The following is a 20,005-nucleotide window of genomic DNA, read 5'->3' on the forward strand; positions in this document are numbered from 1 at the left end:
ACAGATTTGGTGGAGGTTGACATGAGGCACTGCTTTCTAAAAAAACATCAAAACCAATCTTTCATTGTTTGTTATCTGAATCTTTTGTAATTTCCAACATTTCTGTGGAAATTAGTCAAAATGCGATTTAAACTAAATCACAACAATAAACAAGCAGCGCCCAGTTAAACTGTCATCTCAACATTTACAAGACAGGACAAAAATGTAAGATTCAAGTATTTATTAATCGAGACTGACTTAGAATTATCGAACTTTAATGAAGTCGGAAAATGTTAAAAAAATATCTGTAAAAGAATTGATGTCCATAGGTATACACCAAGGCAAATTGCAAATGGAAAACTTCAGCACTGTTGCTTATCTTTCAAGGCGTGTCTGTCTTGTAAAAACAGGCCAGAACTGGCATATAAGAGGGTCCAATCCGACCCGGTCTTTTTCTGCTTGTCGGGCACCTTTTATGTGATTCAAACAGTATGTACCTAATCACATTAAAGCACCTAAAAACGAGTAATGTTTGGTTTTGGTATGCAAGCTCGAGCATGCAAAAAAATCTCTTTTGTGTCTGCAGTCGGCTACAAACCTCTGCCAGAAGTAGCTGATCCATCACATTTTCCTATGTGAAGACGGCCGCGTAGTATACAAACAAGGTATGAGGTGCGGAGAGTTTGGCACGCATGAATGCCACGCGGGGTTGTCAAAAAGATATTTTGGCCCTGCAGTGTAGAACTCCCGGATAGATCAACCATAAACTAAATGCTCCTGCCTATATGTATTGTGTCAAAATATTTTTCGTAAGGCAATTGCATTTGCAAATACGAATGAGTATGCAAAATTGAATATTTACTGAAAGATTTCGATGAAAGGGAATGATGTGTTGCATGTTGCGACAACACACTGACGGCGAACTTGAGTCCAATTGTCCAACAGGTGAAGCTCAAAAGAGGACTGAGGTTGCAACAGGACAATAATCCAAAACAGAGAACCAAAGCAACAACTGAAGAAGAAAATACATGCCCCAGTAGGTGTGCTTACCACAACCAGAGTGAGATGCTATGACCCAACCTGAAAATATGTTGCCAATAAGCATCCAGATATAAAATTATCCTCCAGACAGCAAAAGAATACAGTCAAGAATCCGTAGTTCATCCGTCGGCACAATCGCGTCAAAACCTATTGAAATATCTCCTGAGTTGACGTACACAACACCTGTATATGTTGTTTTTGAAGGTCTGTGCGTGAAACCTTTGTATTAAAATTGCCCATCCCGTTCAACCAGGTGATTGCGTAACGTCCACCCAGCTTCAACTTTACTAGCAACATGTGTGTACCTACATGCATTGGAGGCAAGCCAACAAAAACAAGCGTACACAAAGGCTGCATTATGACCGGTCACGTGCACAACGCCGCCGAGACCATTAGGTTGAAATTTTACCGGATCACGCCGGAATGTTCCCATTGAATCATTAATGGGGGAAGGGTTGAAAGTATTGCCTGGGAGCATGAGAACACATGCAGCGTAAAAGGTGAGGGTGTGAAATGAAAAAGCAAGCTGGGTTACATGTAGAATGCAGCGAACGGGCGAAACCTGCTACTGTAGATAACTGAAATTACAATCTGCAAGGTACGGCGCATGAGGATAATTGCTCTCTCTCTTATGGAAACCTAAAAAGGTGGAGAGCCACCCTCCGATTTGAGTTAGACGTAGGGTTGCTGAGCGGAAATCCCATGCAGGCAGATGAATTAAAATTGGAAGACGGCTTGGAGAGTAGTTTAGGGGGCAGGGCGGCTAGAGAAAACTATCATCGGTTCTATAAGAAAAGCATGTGAGTAAGGCAGGGGAAGGGAAGGGAGGGTGAGGACGAGGAAGGGGGGAAAAAGCAGCAATGAGTTCAAGATGGCGGCAGTGCAGCATGAGTTGAGTAGGTTGTTCAGTTCCTGCCGGCTCCTCCCATCCCCACACAACAACCCCTCCCTCCCGAGCTCACTTACCCTTCCTCTTGGCCTCTTCACTGTAGACATTTTTTTCTTCCTCTTTACCTCCCCCCACAAACTCCCCCCTCTCTCTCTCTCTCTCTCGCTCTCTCTCGCTCTCCGTGACCAGCTAACAAAAGCCTAGTTGCCCTTTCGCCGGGTTTTCCTCGCCGCTGCTCCTTCTCTGGAATAAATACACTTTTCCACAGTTCTCTTCCTGGTGAGACGAGTGTGTACCCTCCCTACCCCTCCCCACTGGTTTGCCTCCCCTCCTCCACCACCTCCTCCTCCGGTGGCGGTGGCGGCGGCGGCCGTCCACTCGTCTTCTTCCTCAGGCGGTGCGAGAACGGCGGAGTGGCTTGTCTCCTCCTCCTCGCCCAGCGGGCAGGGCTCAAGAGGAGTGCATGGGAGCTCTCTCACCCCCTCTCCCTCTTCACTCCCTCCCTCACCCTGGTTTGTCTCTTCACTGGGTGATGAGGGAGCAGAGGCAGAGGAGGTGCGTGGCAGTACCTCGCTCGCTCAGAGTTTCCCTAACGCCGGGTCATTGATTCCTCGCCCCTTCGTTTCCTCGTCGTCCCAGGATAAGGTATGTAAACTCCTTTTCGAAAGGCTTGATCGTTTCCCGTTTCCGCTTTTCAGTCAGCTGGAGCTTGAACGCGACGAGCTCCGGCGGTAAAATGAAAGCACAAAGCAGCAAAATGCATCAGCATGAATATTAGAGATGTCGTTAAAACCGAGGCTTGTTTTTTTCTCTCTCACTCGCTCCCCTCTCTCTCTTTCTCTCTCTCCCTCTCTCTCTCTCTCTCTCGCTCTCTCTCTCTTACACTCTCTCGGTCTCTCTCTCTCTCGTTGCAAAGGAAGTAGGCCAGCAGATGGTGCTAGCAGTTATTACATTAACTTTCAGAACTTAACCCTCACAGCACTGGATCACTCCCTTATGGCTTCTTTTCCATTTTTTGTAGGTTACGGTCAATAATATTATGTATTTAAGGAAACGTTACAGAAAACCATCCAGGAACTTTAAGGCTACAGATACAAGACAAGTCTCTAAAGGTCCCGAGACGCTGGACCTTAGACAACTCCCTCTACCAGAGGCGGACATGTGCAACAGCTAGCACATGGCACTGGGAACGACACATTGTGGCCCAGAGCCAGATACAGTACAGTAGAGAAAGCAGGGCTAAGCTAGAGGCAGACAACCCGGATTGAAACGTAGTTGTAGGCAGCAAGAATTCTAATTCCAGAAAGACAGATATGACCGCGAATGCACGTCACATGAAGGGTCGAGAGGCTTTGTAAACATTAGCCTGAGCAGCAGCCGAATTTGGATAATACATGCTAGTGTTGTATGAATGTTAAAAAGTAAATAAACTCTGTGACTGACTCTCTGGAATCTTGTTTTTTTTTTACCTAACCTTCTACACACACAAATCTACATACAGTCTCTTGAAACAGATGATCTGGTTCTGTTTCCTACCCACAATCAGATAAGGATGGATTCTATGTTTTATTATGAATACTTCTGGCAGTTACAGGCAGTCTAAGACGGGTCAAAGAGAGAGAGATATTCTCAAAACTTTCCCAATGTTCCCTAAAGACTAAAACGAGTCTTGTAAGTTACAACACAAGTCAAAAGGATGACTGTCTGAGGATGGATTCAATGTGTGAGTGGCACGAACTACATCAGAACAACAGAAGCAATGACAACGGGCATGAGATCCACATGCCAGGACCTTCTTCGGAGTTTGGACTTTAAAACAAGGGCAGCGTTCTCACCGAAAGCTGTGTCTCAAAGTCCGTCCAAGCTGAACAAATGTATCGTCTGATAACACCCAGCAGGGGTTTGAGCATACCGCCAAGTAGACTCATTCAGAGTGCAACAGATGGTAAAACATATATAGCAATTGGCCGCTATTTGCGGGGATAGGAAAAATGTCCTGTCTTATATTGCAAATAAACATGGAGTTTGTGTGTATATGTACATCATTTAGCTCATCACTATTAATAGCATACAAATTCACAGAAAAGGTGAAATATAAACCTAGACTAGTTGTTAGTAATCACCCATTAGTTTGCCATAAAATTTTGGCATATATTAGCCAAAACACAAACATGATGACTGTACTATGTGATAATGAAAAATGTATCTCTAATTATTTGAATGCAATAAATTAGCTTTGGAATGTCTCAGTAAGAAGTCGCGTCCTAAGTATCTTCCCAAACTAGTTTTCAATAGCATATTTGCAAACAGCTTAACACACACTACAGTACATTATATGATTACAGTTATTGGATCTGTAAGTGTTACACCAAGTTTCCGAATGCATACATAAATCGGAAACAATCTTGTCCCTCTCTTAGAGAAGTCACAAGCAGGACACAATCCTTCAGACTCTAAAGGTGCGTGTGTCAAAGAAACAATTCATTTTCAAAATAGAGGGATTGTGGCTATCTTTAAATTAGTTGGGGGAAACAGTCAAATAAGAGGGACTTTTTGTGTGCAAGATGCATTTACATACAATCTGCCAGGCTCTTCTATTGGAGACAAACCAGAACCAAAAACTTGGCCTGGGTAAAAACGTCAGCTCTAGCCTTTCTGTCAGGGGTTTGCAAAAATCACCATTACCAAGCCTGTTTTTTTTCTTTGTGCTTTGACTGTCTTTTTCGACAGGTCTTTTTCCACTCATTCACAATCAACTTTTTTTAAAAAAAAATAGGATCACTGGCAACTGAAACTTGAACCAATCTCACGTCTGATACACCTTGGACTCATCACTAAACAATCACGAGGCAGTTTCAAGAGTTACAGCCATTCATCCAATTTTGGCAATCTTCGTCCTTGCGGGCAACTGTGGCCTACACCAAGCCAACCTCTGGCGAGAGGGAGGGTACACACTGTACCAGTCCCCGGTTAAATGCAGAACTTAGCAGAGATACAAGGCTTGAAATCTGAAACGCGAATTAATATCAACAAGGCTCACAGCATCTTCTTAGGTTAAAAACAAACAAACTATCCGGTTTAGCTACTTAGACCTAGAGAACGAGTGTCTTTAAAGATTGAAACTGTTTTAATATGCAACATGAGCTTTTGTGTCTTGTTTGGTTCATAGAAGCACATCTTTAGATCATACGGTATGGTATAAAAGTTGAGGCTCGACATAGTCACCCTCTGAAGAAGCTGTTGAATGCCTGTCAGTGTCTTATCACTGCAATCGACCCCCTCTGCTATCTGGCCTATTCTGCTGTAACCCCGCAGGTTGAATCACAGCACGGGCAAAACAGCAAAGTGCACGCTTTCAGTTCATGCTCTCAGCAATGTCACATTAATAGGGCTCAGACTGAATACCGGGCTTTTGGCCATGTGCAAAAGCTGGACTTGTACACTGCCAGTTTGTGCAGATGCTGCTTGCGCCAACTACAATAAACCTCTCTGTGTATCGAATTTACATAATGTCAAACTATGCACCCACCATTTATGGGCTTGGAAAAAAAACATTGAGGTTTACATTTGCAAACACTTTTTATTAGGTATTTTAGAAGGCATAAAACTCTATACTGTCCCATTAGCTAGTTGCACAGGGTTCCCGGTAGAACCGGTTGGAGCTACTTGTGGTGTCATGGCCAAGTTGAACACTAGGAGGGGACTGTGAGAAACATTGTAGGGTGCAAATGGAAAGAATCCACGTGATCAGCAATTATGATGTCATAGAAAAACATAACTCAGAAACAATTAAAGGTTATTTACATGCAAGTGCATGTTTGTTTTCCTCAAATGCATCTATTAGGCAACTGTTTAAGGAACCTTCTGAACACCTTTAAATTCATTCAGAATGTCCATCCATCCAACCGCCATCTGTTTTATTACCAGGAAGGGTGTAGATCTACAGCAGCATATCCATTCACAGCATTGCTTCTTCATCTGAAATCATCTGTATTGCCACTCTAGTCCACATCCTCTATCCCCTGCCTGACATTACGTGAGGGAAAGGCCCCTTTAAAGAGGCTACTACATGCATGATGAACAAGTTACAGCAAGATGCACATGTTCCAGTAAGGAATTCGCTCCAAAGATGTGAAATATGAGGCAGGTGTCCCAGAAGCGAACTCCCTGTGGAAGTGGAGGGGCCAGACTTGAAGCGTGCCTAGCAGGTAAACAGGAACTTGATCCTGAAAATACGTCAACCGGTATACTAAGACATTTGTGTCCTCTAGAGGCAGTATCGTTAATTGCCTGTCACATGGCACAACACCCCGTAGTGTAGTGCGACATAAAAATCTGTCGAGCTAGCAATTTTCTGTCTCTGGCGGATGTCAAAAACAGTGAAGTAACAGTGTAACCCTTTTCACACTGGGATCTGAACTAAAACCCTGCCTTGATGTTACTTGATGGTACGTTTGGAAGCATTTATCAAGTACCATATTTTCTCGCATATTAGCCGCATCCACGTATAAGCCGTACCCTTAAAATTGTCTTAAAATGATTGAATTTTACAATTTCTCCCGTGAAGGAGCCCCTAATTTACAATTGTGTGTTAATTTGAAGGAAAAATCTAAACAAAAAATCTTCGTACGAGGTATTTCTGAGATACTCTAGGATCAGTCTGTTGGATTGCACATTCCTAAAGGGTGTTGTTTGCACGTGGACAAATTTGAAAAGGAAGTCACATGAGCAGTACAACCAGGAAGTGTGTGGGTAGTGGTCTAGTTTGTCATCCCTAGTTAAGATGGCGGCGTCCAGAGCATGATACGGTTAATATAGACCTGCCTATGATTATACATCTGGCCAGCAGGTGGTTTCCTGAGCACTTGAAGCTCTGTGAAAATTAGCCATTTTTCATACCAAAATAGTATGCTGCCTCTCGCGGCTTCATCTTAGTCTTATGTCCAATGAGTTTTCCTTAAACGCTTATTTGGATAGCCACACATACAATGTATGCTTTCTATTCTCTCCACTAAATGGGAACTAACTTGCGTCACAATGCCTGCATTCCAGCCACACATGCACACAAAACAAACAGACACAGTAATCCATATTTGCGTCGGACTTTGAAAAAAGACACTCGCTGGCCTTTACACTGACAGCAAAAGAACCGACAGGACGAAAGTGAAAACTCGAAAACGAGACCTACGGTGCAGTAGTTGAGGCTTCCCACATGTTCCACACACGCTCAGTTAAGTACTCCACGCCTCCCCCCCCCCCCCCAAATGCCCCGCCCCTTCCGCCTCAATTGCCTGACATCCTGTTTACCGCTGACCCTCACTTAGCCCCCTCCCCACTGCCTCCCGCCCTTTTCATATCTGCTGGGCCTCCTAGCAGAGGAACTGATGGGCTGAGCGCAAACAGGCAGACAACTTGACATAACGAGGGAGGGGAAGGTTTAGCAAGAGGGGTGGGGTCGAGTGCGATGGAGACCGCCAACCAGCCTGCTGCTGCTGGAACCAGCAGGTTTCCACTGGGGCTTGCACGATGGCTGGATTTGAAATCTGCACGTTGTGTCGTGTTAGGCCAGCACTGGGTGTCGCCTTTCAGGGCTGATTCCGGCACCCCCACACGAGCTCGTCCTCTCCAATCGTTTGTTGCCTGCGAGTTACATAAACCTCTGTGAGGTCAGCAGGCGGCGAAGCTAGTATGACGCAAATAGGAGGAGGGAGAGGAGGACTCTAACACCCACAGGCAGGGCAAGGCGGAGCAGCAGAACGGGTAGCAGCACCTGGAAGTGTGGCACCTGCATGTCTCATGGCCCTGTGGCACTAATAAATGTTGTTGCTTATTGATATCAGCATAAAAAAGGATGCATTATTTTATAGTTAGCTGGGAGAAGTATTTCGTTTAACTTGACACTATGTGGACTTTTGTTTTCATTTACAAGTTCTTATCACCATATTTTTGATAATAAAAGTCAGACCTTTTTTCGTAGTTTCATATCCCTCTATCTATAGAAAGAGAGCCAAAGCGAGAGAAGTCATGGAACAGATTATCTTTGATCATATGGATCACTCTCCACAATTCCACACGCAGGTGGTCTGCGAACTGGTGAACTCATTGGTCAGTAAAATGAATAAATAAATTATGCGTGCTTAAATAATGGCAGCATGCTCATTCCATACTCGCTACTCAAGCTTCACGGTATACATAATAAACCCTCCTGCTTTGTTCAAGCAGGGAAAGGCTCCAGCACCCCCCGTGCAATAACTTCGGGGTGTGCAATAACAATGTGCAATATTTTAGAATTTACCTTGCCTGGACGTGACTTATTATATTACTTATTTATGTTTTTACTGAGAAATACGCACTATGTGGAGTAGCACCACTAATTTCGTAATCCGCAGCTGTTGTATAATGACAATACAGTGGTAACTCGACCTACCATCAGCTCGTGGTATGACATGCTCTTGGTACGATGAAAATTACGAATAATTTGCCGACGATACGATCAAAATTTCGAGATGCGACCAAGCCAGGTGGCCATGACATGAGAGGCTGTTTATCATTGCCGCATCTCTTTCGTGTATAACTGATATCCACGAGCACTGAACGGTTTATTCAGACGAGTTTCGACCAGGAAACGCACAACGCGCATGCGCGGGCAAAAAAGAGGGCTTTCTGGGTAATGAAGTATACTCGTGCACACAACACCAATTGCCAATGGCACTCTTTCTCAGAATAAAACTTCATTACCCACAATCAATACGTGGGTAGGAGGTTGCATTTAAAAAAGGGTCGCTAAATACTCACAGGCTGAGAAACTTGAAAATAATTTTGTGTTTTGACAGATAAGAGAAATATCTAATCATTCAAGTTGCTCAGTGTTCAACCCATTATGTGCATTGAACCAAAGTCAAGCGAGCTTGATGTCGCAAAATAGCCTTGAACGCAACAGGGAGCTGTCATTTGGGAACGGTGTTACAGTGTGGCTTGACTGATGTAATCATTGTCTGGAAGAGCCTGACAAGATGTGGACGTTGCTTTTGTAAATTTTGGCAAGAAGTGGTGAAGCGCAATGCAACCAATGTCCAGAGTACAATCATAAAAAGACAGTGAAAGGCGGACTACACCCTAAAATGATCGGACTACACCCTAAAATCCCCAATCACAATGTCACCAGGAGGGAATCGACTACACGCAAAACGACCACTACACTAACAGGTGGGTAACGCCAATACAAAAGATTTAAATTTGTGTGTGTGAGTAGTTACTCACCTCTACAGGTGAAAAAAAGGTTTTTGCACTATTGTTAAGTTTTTGTTGTTTGACCATTTACAACGTTCCCTATTGTGTAAGAATTTTGCTGGCAAACACATACTTTAAAGTTTAACAGGGAAGAGCGAAGATGGAACGCACAATATACCCGACGTCGCCGTGCAACGACAACGACAGTATGTTATTAATCAGTGTACCGCCAAATAGCAATGTGCCATCTGCTCATCCCTCATCTGTGTGCAATTTCACGTTAAACGTATGTGCAACATTGATGGGTGAATGATATGTATGATATTTAGTCAGTTTAGTCCATAAAATGATACATGATAGTAACAATGTGGACTCATCTCATGGAAAATGTTAACAAGCAAGAATGAAATGTAACCATCTTTTCATTTGTACAAGTGAGGCTATAAGATGAGGGTTTTTTTTTTCTTGCCAACTCTCTTAGTAGAGCAACCCCAGGACAATGACTCTTGTCTTGAACCCCAGGGGCTCGTCACACCTGTGAGTTGGGTGTTGCAGCATTTGGTGATCCTAATTAGGCGGCTTCACTCCGGGGGAGTGGAGAATGGGCTGCTAACCCCCGACGCCTCCCCTGCTCAGCAAACACGCCACCATCAGCAGGCTCTTCACAAATCAGTGCACATGTTTAGCACAGTCAGCCGCCGAGCACCAGCGCGGGGGCCGGACAAAAGGTCCAGTCAAAAGGGTCTTGATAAAGGACAAAGACGCCGGCGTCGGCCAGTTGTGGTTGAAAAGAGGTCGCACTTGGACATGCAACAAAGATCACAGCTTGCGATTGACTCCTAGCTACATTCTTGCTCTGCAATAATGCAGGAGTTACATATTTATTTGCAATTTTGTTCCATTATATTCGAAAAGATACATCGGGAATGGTCTTGAAATATTGTGATATATTGGGGCTATACCACTTACCCATGTATTATTTGATCGCTAGTATCCCAGGATCCAAAAGTGAATCACATGATATTTATTTGATTTAATTTTTAAAATCGATGAAAATAACGATGCCCGAGGGACAAAACTGAAGTCACCAACGTTTAGCAACTGACAACTACTTCTTGGGTAATGATCAATTTCAAGGATGAGCAGTTTTATTCCAACTTCAAAATAGTGAGTGATTTTTAGAATAGGCCCGCGTGTCACTCGTGGTCCTTGGGGGCGTAAACGTGCTTCGGTAAACACAGAGTTAATCAGGTTTGTCTGGGAACTCTGAATGTGTACAAAGTCTCATGGTGTGCCAAACTAGACCCCAATACCCAGGACCGAGAATTGCCCAAGACTAGAACGCCTAAGACAAAACCTAGACTTTGGTTAGTCGAGATTGTCAAAGGAGCGAGACTGAAACATTTTATATGTTGGATTTAAAAAACAACAACAAAACGTGTTCACGTGGTGGAGCTCAAACCAGCTGATTTTGCCTCTGGCCATGTGCTTATTCCAAGTAAAGATCCTAGACCTGCCTAAAGTCTGTAACAGCCAGTCAAGGCAATCACCCAGCATTTCCCCAGACCCACCCTCGCTGCCTGTCTACCACTCAAGCTCTTCCTTGCTGTCTCATCCCCTCCCTTTCTTTCCTAAGCTGTCTGTCTTTTCCACGAGCTACTTCTCTCATCTCCCCTTCCCCCTTCTGCCAGTGCACTTCTTCAGCAAGCCAGCCTTGCCGAGATCATGCATGCGTTTGCACTCGCGGCCACAGTGGCAGCTACCACAACAGCGTGCAACCTCCCCCACTCCACTCCACTCCACTCCACTCCAGTGTGCTACTGGCTTGCCCTGACCCACATCTTGATATAGCCCTAAGTATGCTTACAGCTAAGTCCTGAAGACACACCACTCTTAGCCTAATCAGGCCTGACCTGCTGTCGGTGCGAGGGGAAGATACACAAGCTCGGCTGGACGGACCATCGCTTTAATCATCATTTTCTCAAGGGTTTGTCTAAACTTCCCACCCAAACAAGATCATTCCTCAGAAACTTAAGTTTGTGTTTTATTTTTGTTTTTCTAATCTGAGCATATCCAATTAAATATGACGCAAGTGATCAGACTGACGTCTATTATGTCCAAGTAGGAACAGAAATGTATTTTTGATGTTTACCAAGTGGAGACAAATGCCATTTTATGACATTGATCTTATTAAGCTTGACTTCATCAATGATAGTTATATAGTATATGGTACTGGATTATCTGGCCAAAATTCTATATCCTGATAGAAGTGATTTTATATACTGACAACAGTCCGGATAAAGGAACTTTCCTAAAAATTACATGGCAATGATCTTTTTTGTCTATTTAAAATATATAGCTAGCGTGTATCATAATATTTTGCATCATTGCATTCAAGATGGGTTAGTTTAAGTACATGTTGACTCCTTGGCCTCCACAAATTTTAAGCACAACCTCTGAAAATACATGCGTATATTCTATTTTTAAACACTTTAAAATGATGAAACACCTAACACACATTGCTACAGCGGCCAATACATCACCAGCCAAATACTGAGCAACAAGGTGTCTAATTACAGTATAAACTTTTGGAAAGAGCACACAATCACTTTTCTATGATATGTTTACGTTTAAATTGCCAATTTAATGAGTGTTGACCTTTTAATGTACAAATTAAAATCAACTAAATCATCATTCTTTAACAAGTGGTTTCAGAATTCTGTAGAGATTATCATATATCTCCAACTAGCTGTCCAGTTTAGTGACCTTTGTGCCGGAAAGGGTTAAAAGTGGTCTATATTTATCTTACGATCAATAGCAACCAGTCTGAGGTCAGCTGGGATAGGGTCTTGCTTGCCTGAATAAAGACGACCTGGACATCCACTACAGTCTATGGAATTGAACTGTAATTGTCAGAGTACACGGTGTTGGGATTTTGTGTACAGTGTAAGCACACACACACACTGCAGAGCAGAAGTGTACTGAGCAAACCCTCAAAAGACAACACAAAATAATAATAAACCGGGGTGAAAACAAAAAGCGGAGAGATTGAAAGAGGAGGAAAGTCTCTGAAAATGTAAGACCAACATAATAAAACGAAACATATTTAGCCTTTGGCTTCATTCTGTCTGCCAAAGACACTAGGAAAAAAAACAATGGCATTTTGTCTACCATGTCTAAAAATGTTAGCAGCAAGAGTGCATGAAAGAGAAAACATATATAATGTATTACCTCTTCATTCTTTTGGTCAACAGGTGTTTGCGCCTTTTGGTCGTTCCCCCAAGTCTGGCTGGAATCTGCCCAGGAACCGTTAGACTGATCTGGTTGGCTGAGTGCAGCTTCAAGTTGAGGCAGTAAGTCAGGAAGGAGGTCAGGGGGCTCCAACCCCGCCAAATCGTCATCCTGTGCCTCCGATGCCAAGAGGCTGTCTCCCAGGGATGGGTAGCCGTTAGCAATGATGGTTCCAGAGCACTGAGGCTCCTCGGAGGACAATTGGTACGTCTGGTAGCAGCTCATGGATTCCCCGAACATCTCGGAACACTTGTTGTTTCCCTGCGTTTCTCCATGACAGCGTATGTCCTGGAAATTGCATTCCTTTGCCTGGTTAACAGGGTTCTGAGCATGCTGTTGACCCATAACTGAGGCAGATGGGAACTGACATGCAGCCCCTGGGAGCTCAGGTAGAGTTGCCGCAAGGGGAGTGGCAGTGGCGGCGTGCCGAGACGGTGTTGACACTGAGGACAAAGACGGCCGAGTTAGACTACCCATTTCTGCCTCTCCAGGATAGGTGGGATACTGTGCTGCTTGGTAAGTGGTGACAGAACTCGCAGAGTACGTAGGCAGTGAGTGAACCAAAGATGAGGACGCCATAGGTGGGTTACTTTCAGCCATTCCTAATCTACAAGAGAAGCTGCGCTGCTGTTGCTGCAAGCAAGATCCTGCCACGGTGTCACTTTGACTTGGCAAGACCGCTGAATGAAACCTTGTTCCGACCGCAGTTAGTTCGTGTTGGGCCTGCCGTGGACTAAGGTGAACTTGCTGCTGGCTCCGAGGCTGGCTCCCTTGGTGAAAGGGGAAATGGTGCTGTTGCTCCAGAGATATATCCTGCATGTTCAGTTGTTGATGCCGCCGCTGGTTGAACAGCTGTTGCGGGTGACTTTGGCGTTGTTGCTGCAGATGCATTCTGTGCTGATGTTGGTGATGTGTTTGTTGCTGTCCAACATGTATTTGCTGGTTGTACAGTTGTTGCTGCTGCTGCGACATAGGATTATACATGTTACCATTTTGGTTGTGATTACCCCACATAGGGCTGCTACTGTTGAAGAACAACCCATTGGATTGAGGTACTTGGCTCACAGGGGCATTGTTGTACTGAACCTGTTGCTCTCCCACCATGCCGCCCGTATTCCCCGTTCTGGAAAATGGCTGTCCAACAGGATTTTGTGCCTTAATTCCAATGTAGTGGCTTATTTGATGACTGTAAGAGGGTACCGCTTGCTGGGAGGACGTAGACGACACCGGAAGCATGATGTCTTGGTTCTTCCCAGGAGCATGAGGCTCAACGTGGATGGGATCAAAGTCCGTGCCGAGGTTGAGCTCATCCACAAATGAAGGAGCTGAGGCGAAACCATCGACACCAACACTTTCCAGCCCTCCACCAAAGACATTGGGGTCATCAAAAAAATCCATGGCAGAGCTATGACGCTTGCCAGAACTTTCGAAACTTCAGTGGATCCACGTTGGTTCCGATGAACCACAATGGTCAAAGAGCTATGGCATCATATTTTGAGTCTAGAAACAGGGGACATAAAAAGAAAATCACATTACACAAAGTACATTTCAAAAAAGGGATGTTAGGGGCAGTTCCATCCATTCATCCACTCACCAATCCATCCATTCATTCATCCATCCGTATTAATTGCACGGGGAACTGAAGCCAAACCCAGCTGACTTGGGGCAAGAGATGGCATTCATCGTGAACTAGTCACCGATCAATAGCAGGCCACATGTACAAATGTTTTTACAATGGGTTTGTAGAGTTCGCTCACTTACCCAACACATTAATGCTGATATCATCATTGTCGCAACCAGTTTTTTTTAAAAACAAATTAGGCTCTTGTGAAACATCTGTCATCACGCAATATTCAAAACAAACAAACAAACAAACAAAAACAATGAACAGAGCCACACCGAAATCAAGTGACTTCCTCCCTCACAGGAGCTATTTTTATCATCCAGTCCTTCAGTGAAACACACTAGTAGATTTCCATAATGGGCCTCCATGCGGTGTTGAAAAGAAGCCCTCTTAGAGCCACGTAATAGCTAGGTCAGGAACTATGTGCTGTCAATTATCTATCAGCAGGCTTTTCATGTGTGTAGCAAAAGCAGCTGGCGCAAACCAACTGCCAGCCACCGGCAGCAGGTGCCTCTTCGTGCAACCCCTTGTGCACTCCTTCCCTCCCCCCAAATAACCCCCCACAACGACCACATCCCTCCCTTCTCTCATTCCCCTCCACCACAACCTTTTCCCAAACTCAACAGCCAAGAGAGCTTCAGGGTAGGACACAGAGGGAGGCGTTGACAGCTGATAGAATTTCAACAGCCCAGGAACAGAGGCAGGCGAGGTCCTTTGGGGGCGTGTGCTTGGCGACTGCAGACAAGCGGAAGATGACAAGAGGCCAGCGGATGCTTCGCTGTTGTGCCGACATGCTCGTTGCCAAACACGAGGTTGTACTTTGAAGAATTGTGTGTATGGGGGGGTGGGGGCTTGTATGAATGGATGAGGTTCGCACATGCTCAATGTCCTGGTAACTCTCTTTTAGTGAAGAAAAAACACAGTCAATCTATCAATGTAATTAATTCATACATTACTTATCCTCACAAGGGTCGTGAGGGTGCTGGGGCCTATCCCAACTAACTATGTGCATCAGGTGTGGGATACCCTTAATCAGTGGCCATCCAATCGCAGGGCACAAGGAGACGAACAAGCATTAGCGCTCATACACATTCCTAGGGGCAATTTAGAGTGTCCAATCAGCCTACCATGCATGTTTTGGGGATGTGGGAGGAGACTGGAGGACCGGGAGAAAACCCACACAGGCCCGGAGAGAACATCCAAACTCCACACAGTGATGTTACCAAAACCTGGTCTAAAGCACCCTCCACTTGGCACACGTCTTGATTTAGACAGATCCTGAAAATAAGACTGTTGGGTTTGGCAGTTTTTAGAACACCCAAATTTTTAGCACCTGGAAAAAACCCACACAGGCCCAGAGAGAACATCCAAACTCCACACAGTGATGTTACCAAAACCTGGTCTAAACCACCCTTCCACATGGCACATAACCTGTGCAAGTCTTGATTTAGACAGATCCTGAAAACAAGACTTGGGTTTGGCAGTTTTTAGCGTGACCGGCCGTTTGGTCGCCGGACTTTTGGTCGCCGGACGTTTGGTCGCGGTCTTTTGGTTGCCCGGACCCAAACAACGGGCGACCAAACGTCCGGCGACCAAAAGTCCGGCAACAAAACAAGGTAAAACAACACGGTCTATGCATCAATAAAAGCCAACAATGGCCCTGAGCAGTTTCACTGAGCGGACGTGTGAGTGTATAAGAGTTTGTATTTACATTAGTTGTCCCCTTAGGAAGGGACGTCAGTCAGGATCTTAACAAGTTCTCCAACAAAACACAATAAAAGTACGGGAAATTTGGAGCTTTTCTATAGCCTAATAATTAATTGGGCATTATGTATGACTAAAAAATAATTCACAGTTTGTATTTAGGGAATTTGAGCAACAATTCTAAATGGTAATTATCAATACATTCCGGGCGACCAAACGTTTGGCGACCAAAAGTCCGGCGACCAAAAGTCCGACGACCAAAAGTCCGACGACCAAACAGCCGAGTACCGTTTTTAGAACACTTTCTAGTTGGAAATATGGAAGTGTTACGTAGGCATTTTGAAAATGGATTTGCTTGAACTTTTTTCTGTCTGCTGTTTCCACATAATAGTGAAACATTTTAAAATAATTGACAACAAACCTGTTGATGCATTCTAAAGTGAGAGGCAAAATGATAATTTGCTTATTCTGTGGGCAAGCCGAGGATATGCTTGTTGGGGAAAATTCACCATTTTGATGCTAAAATCCCTTTAACTTAATTTCATTGACAACCCCTTGAGGCAATCATGCCAATCAGACGACTGGTTGGGCTTTCAATGAGACTACCTCTCAGCGGGTATGTTGGACTCTTCTTCATGAGCAAACACCTCCTGTTGAGTCAGGTATGAATGGTTCTTTATCCAAATGAAATGTCCGCTCCTTTCCAAGATGTTCAAGAGGATTTAGATCAGGGTTCATGCTGTCAAGCCCTAATCGGAAAAAGGGTTGACATGTGGGGTTATTATGTAATCTGGCTCTATTGTGGTTACAATAACATTCCCAAACAGACTTTTTTAAAGTAATATGCAAATGCAGTTATATGGCTTTTTAAAATAAATTAGCCTAGGTGGATGGGACAGCACATTAAAGACTCCAAGACTCAATTCTTTATAACATCTTCCCTTTTACCAAACACAACCAAATGTCACTGAAAATATCAACTTCGTTTCTGGTCAGGAAATCTGAGAAAATGTGATGGCTTAAATTTTGTGGTTTAATAAGATCAACTGATCAGTATTTTTAAAGCAATTTTTTTAAAGATTCCAAGTTTCAGGATTTTATTGAGAACACCAACCAGCTAAAGACATTTTTTTTGTTTCCAAAGTATTATAATGAGTCAAAAACATGTGATCACAAAACTAGGGCTTGACCCTACAACAACTGAAGCAAACAGCAGCGAGCAGACCTCCGCCAACGCCAAACAATGATGTCATAAAGTAAAAGAATCCTTCTTCCTATCTATCGAAGAAGCTGAATGTGTTTTACGGTAAATGTATATTATGAAATAAATAAACAAAGTCGATAAAATTATAGAAAACCTTCCATTCCGAAGATGTCGAAAAATGCTCAGGCTACGAAAAGGACACCCATATTAAAAACCCTATTGCTGTTACGGTAAAATTATTACGGGTCTTCATCGACCTTTCATGCCAATTAATTAATAAAAAAAACATTCATGTTCCTTTGAAAATATCAACTTCACAAAGCCAGCATTTTCACAGCTTTTCTTTTAAGTGCTGTTGTTATAAATGAAATTGTCGGAATGAAAGAGTCAAAAACTTTTCCAACATTCTTGTTTCAAAGCCAATATTGGACAACCGTCGGAGGTGGTAAAATGTTAAGGGTATAATTCTACAAAGGTGGTATTAATTTAAACACTTAATATTCACCCTGAAAACCAGATTAACTGTTCTGACTTCAGTGTAACACTTGCATAACTTTTTTAAAAGGGCAATTGGTGGAATGTTGTCCTACACCTAAGTACAAGAAAATGAAATTGTCTTTATTGTAAAACCACACAGTTTAGAATTAAAATTATTCGTAGTTTTTCTTCTCCTGTTATGACTCATTTTTGTGAATTGCATGAAAATGAAATCATTTCAACACCTGATTTCAGGGGGTTGTGTTAATGTCTAGAAATGTCCTGCTTTGCTGGTTTACGTTTACAAATGGAAATACCAGCTCTTCTGTTACAGCAGTAATGTGCAAAATTTAAAAAGCTAAAGAAGCGGTATTTTTTAGATAGCTGACTTAATGCAATATTTTTTGTTAAAGATTTGATTTGATGATATGGTTGTTTTTAAGCATTTAGAGTTCTGGCAAATTATCTTACTAGATTTTGTTTATAAGAAAAAAGGGGGAACGTTGCAAAAGCATTGCATTATCAACATTATCCATATTGTGTCTATTGTGTCACCTTTTTAAGATAACTGTCGAGGTCTTGGGGGGTGGTCCTTCCTAGAGAATTCGTTTATTAGTGTGTAGATATTCTGTTTTAGTCATTTGCTGCCAGCAATTAAATTTAAATTAATTTTAACTAGGATGGCTAGAAGTAAATAGTCATATTTCATTCCTACTGATCCCGATATACGTCGTTCATTTTGTGCTTAAAATTCCACAGAAAACAAAACAAATCAATAAAATATACTTTATAATTCATTCCTTCATTAACTTTCTATGCCGGTTATCCTCACAGTGTTTGCGAGGGGTGCTGGAGCGTATCCCAACCAACTATACAGCCGGGGACACCCTGAATCGTTGCCCAGCCAATCGGAGGGCAGCACAAGGAGACGGTCAAGCAGCCAAATAAAATGTCAGACCTTTTATTTAATACACTTCTGAGTAAAACAAGGAGAAAGGTAAATGTCAAGACGTAGGCGGCTTCTTGAGACTTTGTCGTTGACATCATTCAGGCCAAGCGGTCAAAATGAATCGAATATGAAAACAAGGCCGCAGGAAGTGACAAAAACAACAAAAAACAGGACAAATCTTATGCGTTTGCCTTCAGTCGACACCTCGAAAAAATCCAAAAGCTGATAACTAACATTTACACACCCTTTCGCCCTCTCCCTCCCTCCTAACCATCCAACCCAAGGCTAAGGGGACCCTCATACGCGTCGACTCCCAGCTGTTAGAAGCACAACCACGACCCCCGGTCCCCCAACCCATCCAAATATCCCCATGATAAAGCCATTTCTTCAATTTCCCACCGAGTAAAAGTTGTTTCCCATACCTCGGGGTCAATCCTTGTTCAAATGCAATTGGAAGTAGGGATTTCAAGGGGTTTAATGGCTATTATAAAGTTAAAATCATCGCACGATGACGACAAAAATAGGGTAAAATGTACCGAGTTTTGGTTTAGAACGAGTTAAATGGTGCTTGATAGATGGGGGGAGGCCAGAGGAGCGAGGGTGTAGAAGGGGGACGACGTCGATGGTGTCCGCGATAAGCACCACCACGCCGGGTGTTATTTCCGGGGCCAAGTTTCGGTTTCAATAAGCGGACTGTTCAACTCACCAGCCACCGGCCGCTGTCAGTTCAGTACCCCGACCAACAAAACCCAACTCGGGCCGAAGAAACTGCGTCCAAGTGCGGCGATTTTTGTTCGAAAAAGTGCGTGGAACAAGTGCGACGACGCGACGCGTTTGACAGCTTCCTCTTGCCACACCAGCGCATCAAGCGAACCGGGAAGGCGGCGACGACGGCCGGGCGGCAAAGAGTGCGGCGGGTGCGGGTGCTTACCCGAAACGCAGCCGTCCGGGAAGCGACGCCAAACGGAGCGAAGGCGCGCGCGTCGTCGGTGAAGTTGTTGGTCTCCGTCAGCGACCTCCTCCGCACAGCCGCTTGCTCCGTCGCCGCCAACCCAAAGCCAGAGCCCGGCCGGCCACCTCCTCCGCGGCTGCTGCTGCTGCTGCTGATGGCTGCTTGTGTGTTGCTGCCGCCACTGCTGACGTGACTGCCGATAAGGGCACATTTGCATACTAGTGACCTCCTCCCTGATTGGACGTCCGGGCTTTCGCTGTAATTTCGCCCCGGAGAAGTGCCATTTGAGAAAAGAAAGGAAGAAAAGATGAATAAATATAAAGTTTATTTGGGGAAAAGAAAGAAGAGAAACAGCGCGTGTGTGTGTATGTGTAGTATGTGTATGAGAGAGAGCCAGGCGAGCAGCGCCGCCCGGGCGGCGAAAGCGGTTGACTTTATCGCGGACTGGTCCGTCTGGGCCAAAGTCCCCCGTTTGTTGTGGTATCGTGACACCGCGCATAAAATGGCCGCGTTAGAAGCCAATCCGGGGAGCTTTTGCTTTGGCACATGGACTACAAGTCAGTCCTCTAATTCGATGCGAACATGTCAAACGCCCTGGAGATGGGTGACACCAGCGTCGGACTAGATGGACCTCTAGTGGCTGACCTTATGAACTACACCATTAG

The 20,005-nt window shown here is 44.1% G+C and overlaps 1 protein-coding gene and 1 long non-coding RNA gene across 9 annotated transcripts in view; one reads left to right on the plus strand and one right to left on the minus strand.

Moving 5' to 3' along the window:
* Positions 1–19,658, minus strand: part of chd9 (chromodomain helicase DNA binding protein 9) — a 56,586-nt gene extending 36,928 nt beyond the window's left edge. For 3 of the 8 annotated variants that reach the window (XM_077594791.1, XM_077594783.1, XM_077594774.1), the window contains exons 1-2: positions 19,320–19,536; positions 12,371–13,930 (exon numbers count right to left, since the gene is read on the minus strand). In XM_077594791.1, coding sequence (XP_077450917.1) covers positions 12,371–13,828 — 1,458 coding nt within the window. In that variant the 5' untranslated portion in view covers positions 13,829–13,930; positions 19,320–19,536. Of the gene's footprint in view, positions 1–577; positions 842–1,329; positions 1,903–1,986; positions 2,739–7,097; positions 7,154–12,370; positions 13,931–19,319 lie in introns of those variants that run through there. The other 5 variants (XM_077594808.1, XM_077594807.1, XM_077594805.1 and 2 more) reach the window with 5 other exon arrangements.
* On the plus strand, positions 2,003–3,352 carry LOC144069498 (uncharacterized). Its single transcript, XR_013298562.1, has 2 exons — positions 2,003–2,554; positions 2,931–3,352. It is a non-coding gene; the product is annotated as an uncharacterized LOC144069498 (long non-coding RNA).
* Positions 19,659–20,005: the final 347 nt, after the last annotated feature.

The sequence above is a fragment of the Stigmatopora argus genome, chromosome 2 (assembly GCF_051989625.1).
Source record: "Stigmatopora argus isolate UIUO_Sarg chromosome 2, RoL_Sarg_1.0, whole genome shotgun sequence".
In the NCBI taxonomy this organism is placed as follows: domain Eukaryota; kingdom Metazoa; phylum Chordata; class Actinopteri; order Syngnathiformes; family Syngnathidae; genus Stigmatopora; species Stigmatopora argus.